Raw genomic sequence first — 5,844 nt, 5'->3', positions numbered from 1 at the left:
TTCCAATAAATGAATTGTGTTTCGTTAGGAAAATCTAAATTTTAATTAAATTTATTGTGTGTTTCATTATAAAATCCATTTAATTAAATTTATTGTGTTTTGTTGCAAAATTCAAATATAAATTTAATTTTAATAACGAAATACACAATAAATTTGAATTTTTCAAGTGATGAAAATAGCTTAAAATTCTACAAAATGTATTGAAAATTAAATTTAACTATTGTGTAACTGAATATTCATTTCTCAAGAAATCAACAATTCGAATTCTTTTGTTCACTTTATTACTTTTATGCTATATTTGCGATTGCATTACATTTTTTTTTTAACGAACATTAGATCGAAATTATTTTTATAAGTTTAGTGACCAAAATTTGATCACCTTGAAATTTGGTGGCAATCGAAAATGTTTTCAAAATTTAGTGAACGATCGAAAATGTTTTTTAAAGTTTAATGAACAATTGAAAATATTTTAGGAAGTTTGATGAGCAATCAAACGTCACTANGGGGGGGGGGGGGGGGGGGGGCGGTTGTCCTCACTAGACCCTGGATGACTCAGCCTCTGAATCACAACAAAACATCTCTGGAACTTATGCCGCTGAAATGTCTCAATTCTCGAACTCTTCACTAGTAATACAGAAAAAAAAAATGTTGTTATTTTCGGGTTATTCCTTGCCTTTATAACTAGCTGCCCCTCAAGTGTGATCGGTAAATACCCAATGGGGTCAGTTGTCCTTGCTAGACCCCAGGTTGCTCAGCCCCTGAATCATGACAAAACATCTCTGGAACTTATGCCACTGAAAAATGTCTCAATTCTCGAAATCTTAACTTGTTTTCCAGAAAAAAAATATTTGTTGTTGATGACATAGAATATCGAAGAATTTTGAAAAGAGAGCTGAGATTGAAACAAATGTATAACTAGTATTCTTAGAATGCCGTGGAAATTCTTGATTGGCATTCTTTGACCATTATTGCCAAAATGAGAAAAGCTAACGCTTTCTACTTATTAGGTAGGATATATGGTAAATTCGAATTTTTTGGTTGTTACTAGATAAATCGATTCACACGCTATTGTACTTTTGTGTATTGTACCTGCAAGATATGATATCTCGCACATAAGGACATTGATTTTTGATGTTATGGTTTTTGTTAAGTCACTTTAGTATCAAGAACTCATAATCAGATCAGGCTTTTAAGTTTCAATGATCGATAGATTTGGAGTAATGTTAAATTTAATGGACACAATAAGGTTTAGAAGAAATGAATTGATCAAGTTTTTAATTTTGCTATTGCTCTGGGCATTCTTTATTCAGATTCTGCTCTTGGTTTTGTTGCAATTTTCATTTAATATGCACACTAACTTGTACTTTCGAATCCTAATTAGTTATTTTTGTCCAATATCTAAGAGACAAAAACCTCTATGAGGTAAGATGCATACCTTGAGGCATCATGAGTCATAAACCTCAAACCAATAATTAATTCAACATAATATGTAAGTAAAAAAATAAGTTGATTACAAATCTTAAACCGTCTTAAATATTCGTAATAAGGCAAATTAAGAGTAATAAGTTTAACTTAAATCAAACATAGAACTAGGTATTGTCCTCCTTCTGTAATGGTGCCTTCTCCTGCCATTATGTGTAAATGTAGGAGGGGGGGAAAAAAAAAACCTTGCAAGATGTTGGCATTGGAGCTTATGTCATAAGCTTTGAGGGATTCAATGAAAACCATACGTGAGGCTCAAGATGCAAGCCTCTAACAAGTTTTGAAATAATTGATTTATCCAAATTATGTCATGATACAATGAAAAATTCCTATATTTAGACTTTATTAAAATTCAGAGCCCAATTGAATATAAGGTTTTAGATGAGGTGATTTAACATTTCGAATCTTATCATTATAAGTATTTAAAGCTCAACTTAAGAAGGGAATGATAGGTCATGCTCTATTACTTAAATTCTATTCCCATCGTTCCTAATAGCTTTGCCATCTGGCATGATCATGATGTATGTTGTTAGTAAACTATATAGTTTTAGAAGTCTTCCAAACCACATTTCTGGAATTTATGTTACTGCTAAATCGACCCATGATCTCCATTCATGAGACCTTCACCCATATTCAAGAACAAAATTGTAGTTGGTGACTTGGGTGTATATTGATGAATGTAGAAAATCTGAGTTGGGAGTTGAGGCTTGAAATAATTGTTTAGAAATAATTGTTAAAGGTAGAAATTCTTCATTGTTCTTATTCAATCATTACGTGAACAAAACTAATGTTTTTTCTTATTCAACTGGGTTCTATGGTCAATTTTTGTGCTTTGGAACAATGATACATAAAAGACACTCACACCCATAATTGTAAATGTTTAGAGTTTATAATTGAACGTATCATGCAACATTGTGATATTATGTATATATGGATATGGATATTGATTTAAGATGTTATATATGAATATTTTTATTTTTATTTTATTTATTATTATTATTTTTATTTGGAGGAACTGTTATCAGCTAGATTTTTCCTGGTCGCCTTAAGTTTTGATGATGGATAGATTCAGAGAAATGTTAATTTTAATGCCACTTCAAGGTCCAGGAAAAATGAATCGAACGAAGTTTCTAATTATGCTAATGCTGTTGGCCTGGACATTTTTACTTTACATGCTGCTCTTGGTTTTATTGTAATTTTGATTTAATAGATGCATGCTAAGCTGTGTGGTTATTATTTGTTAGATTTGTCCAATTGTCATGGCATAATGGAAAATGCCTATGTAGGACTAGTTTTCTATTTTTAGTGTTTTCTGAATTGGGTTATATGCATTTGTTTATGTCGCTCAGGTATTGGAGTTCCTGGAAATTTAGGTTTTGGAATGTAAGAAGTGCGATGCCTTGGAATCTAAAAAAAACTTCCAGTAGTGTTGACATTTTTTTTTGGTGAAAAATTCTAAAGTGGCGAAGAGAGGGGCAGACCATAGATGGAATGTAATAGAGATGAGGCTGTGAGAGCAAAAGAGATTGCTGAGAGGAAATTTCTGGATAAGGACATTGAGGCAGCGAAAAAATTTGCTCTCAAGGCTCAGAATCTATATCCTGGGCTTGAGGGAATTTCTCAGTTGGTGAGGACATTCGAGATTTATATTTCTGCTGAGGAGAAAATAAATGGTGAATATAACTGGTACGCTGTACTCGGTGCTACTCCTTTAGCTGATGACAAGACAGTAAGAAAACAATATAGAAAACTTGCTCTTCTGCTTCATCCTGACAAGAACAAATCTGTTGGGGCAGAAGGGGCATTTAAACTTGTTTCACAAGCCTGGAGTTTGCTGTCTGATAAGTCCAAGAGATTAGAATATGACCAGAAGTATGGTACCACATTCCAGGAGAGGAATCAGACTGCCAATGGGTACACACCACCAACAAAGCAAAATGGATTTTACAGCTATGCAAAAAATGCAGCTTCACAAACGAAGGTTCCAAAGGGTAATTCTAGTAAGAGGGATGCCTCATCTGGTCCAGCTCCATCTCGTAAGAAGGGACGGCGTACATTTTGGACTGTCTGCCATCGATGCAAGATGCAGTATGAATATCTCAGGATGTATCTTAACCAACATCTGCTGTGCCCAAATTGCCTTGAGGCCTACTTTGCAACAGAAATTGAGCCACCATCTGCAGGGTTTAATAGCAGTAATTCATCCAATCACAGTAACTTCCAACGGGCTCCTTTCTTTGAGTCAAATGATGCTGCATCTACTGCTCAAGCTGCAAATATGGTTCAACGGGCTTATGAGAAAGTGAGAAGAGAACGTCAGAAAAAGCAGGCTGCCACTAGAAGGGAGGAGGCTAATCGAAGGAAAAATCATTCCTCTAAAAGAACAAATGATGGCAGATCCTTTGGGCACTCTAATGCTGTGAAGAGAAGAAAAGGAGTTGAAGATTGTGGTATAAACAAGGATACATTGAAGAAGTTGAATTGCAATGTTGACTTTAAACAGTTGCTGATAGAGAAGGTTCAAAGTGAAATACGTCAGAAGTTAAATGACTGGACCTCCATTAGTGCTCCCAAGACGACATCAGCTAATGAAGCTTCTGTAGATAATGTAGGAAAGGAAACATCATGTGAAAAAGAAAACAGTGTTACAAATGGTACCAAATTGGAACAGAACGAGCTAGTCAAGGCTAATAGTCAAATTCCTCTGAATAAGCTCAATTTAGGTGCTGATATGGAACCAATTAAGCAAATATCAATTCATGTGCCAGATTCAGATTTTCATGATTTTGACAGTGACAGAATGGCAAGGTGTTTCAGAGATCGGCAGGTGTGGGCTGTGTATGATGATGATGATGGGATGCCACGGTATTATGTCATGATTCGTAAGGTGATTTCTTTAAACCCTTTTGAGGTGCAAATCAGTTGGCTTAATTCAAAAGCCAATAAGTGGTTTGATTCTGGTTTTTCGAAAACGTGTGGGGTTTATGGAATAGGCAAACTTGGAATTAGAAACTTTATCGACTCATTCTCACACAAGGTCAAATGGACGAAAGTCACTGATGGGACAATCCAGATACTTCCTCAGAAGGGGGAAGTTTGGGCTCTGTACAGGAATTGGTCGGCCGAATGGAATGAACTCACAGAAGACGTAGTAATACATAAATATGACATGGTGAAAGTACTTGAAGACTATAATGAGGAACTGGGCGTCGTTGTGATTCCTCTAGTTAAAGTTGCTGGCTATAAAGCAATTTTCCATCAGCTTCAGAGCCCAAGGGAAATTAGAAGAATCCCCAGGGAAGAAATGTCTCGGTTTTCTCATCAGGTACCGTCCCGGTTACTCACTGGTCAGGAAGGGACAAATGCTCCCAAGGGTTGTTGGGAATTGGACCCTGCAGCTACTCCTTTGGAACTTCTCCAGGTTATATCAGTAGCTAAAGAAACTGAGCCCTTGAAGAATGAAGAGGAATCTACTGAAACAGCGATGTAACTGATACTGATGGAAACACCAACATCATCAAGGGGAAGGAAATTTCTTGAAAAATAGGGTGGGACTGAATTTGAGAAAAGGGAAATTAAGTGTGGAATATTGTTGTGACCTGAAGGTAGAAAATTATTGGGAGCTGCGAAAGCAACTGAAGAATTGATAAGGAGTAGGATACCAAGAATCTAAGGGCATGTTTGGTTAGGAGTATTAGACAAATTTGAACAGTAAATGAACAAGTTTTTAAATAATTTTTCTTCCTTAATACTTGTCCAGGACCATCCAATTGTTTTTGCCGAACATGCCATAAGAGTTTGAGATAATCTTCTTTGAGGTGGAGCACGAAGTCTTTGATTTTCTGGGAAATGCGATGTTGAAATGGACTGTCATTCAATAAGTTTGGAAGGACCATTTGCAGCAATGGTATGAATATTTGGTTTGCGATGTACAATTTTTGTACTGAGTTCATGTTGGAGCGGATAGATATGGATAGGAGGACTCTGTTTTTTTTTTTTTTTTTAAATCCTATAGATATCTTCTATATTTCTCTCTTCAAGTGTCACCACATTGCTTGCTCTTTAACTTTCTAGAGTTTTGTAACGACCCAAATTTTTACCATTAGAATCATTATACATATACCGTAATACTTTCATAAACAAAGAAAAACATAATATTTTCTGAATATGCGAGGGTTTAAAATTAGTTTAAAAAAATATATACAATGAATATTATTAAAATCTTTAATTACTTAGTCTCCGTTTGGCCTCCATTTTTTGAAATGAAAATGGGTAGAGTAGCACTTTTTTTTTTTCAATGAGTGGTAAAAAAGAAGGAAAGGTTTTCGATTTACGAATAATATTATTTAATGGAGGATTTTG

The 5,844-nt window shown here is 35.0% G+C and overlaps 1 protein-coding gene across 1 annotated transcript; it reads left to right on the top strand.

Annotated features, from left to right (window-relative positions):
• Window positions 1–535: 535 nt before the first annotated feature.
• Window positions 536–5,516, top strand: LOC111396148. Its single transcript, XM_023022467.1, has 2 exons — window positions 536–4,994; window positions 5,052–5,516. Exon 1 carries the CDS (start codon window positions 2,969–2,971, stop codon window positions 4,970–4,972), a length of 2,004 nt encoding a protein of 667 aa, XP_022878235.1. The 5' UTR covers window positions 536–2,968; the 3' UTR covers window positions 4,973–4,994; window positions 5,052–5,516.
• Window positions 5,517–5,844: the final 328 nt, after the last annotated feature.

This window comes from Olea europaea, chromosome 6 (genome assembly GCF_002742605.1).
Source record: "Olea europaea var. sylvestris chromosome 6, O_europaea_v1, whole genome shotgun sequence".
NCBI classification, from domain to species: Eukaryota; Viridiplantae; Streptophyta; class Magnoliopsida; order Lamiales; family Oleaceae; genus Olea; species Olea europaea.
This window is presented reverse-complemented; position numbering and strand designations above follow the sequence as displayed.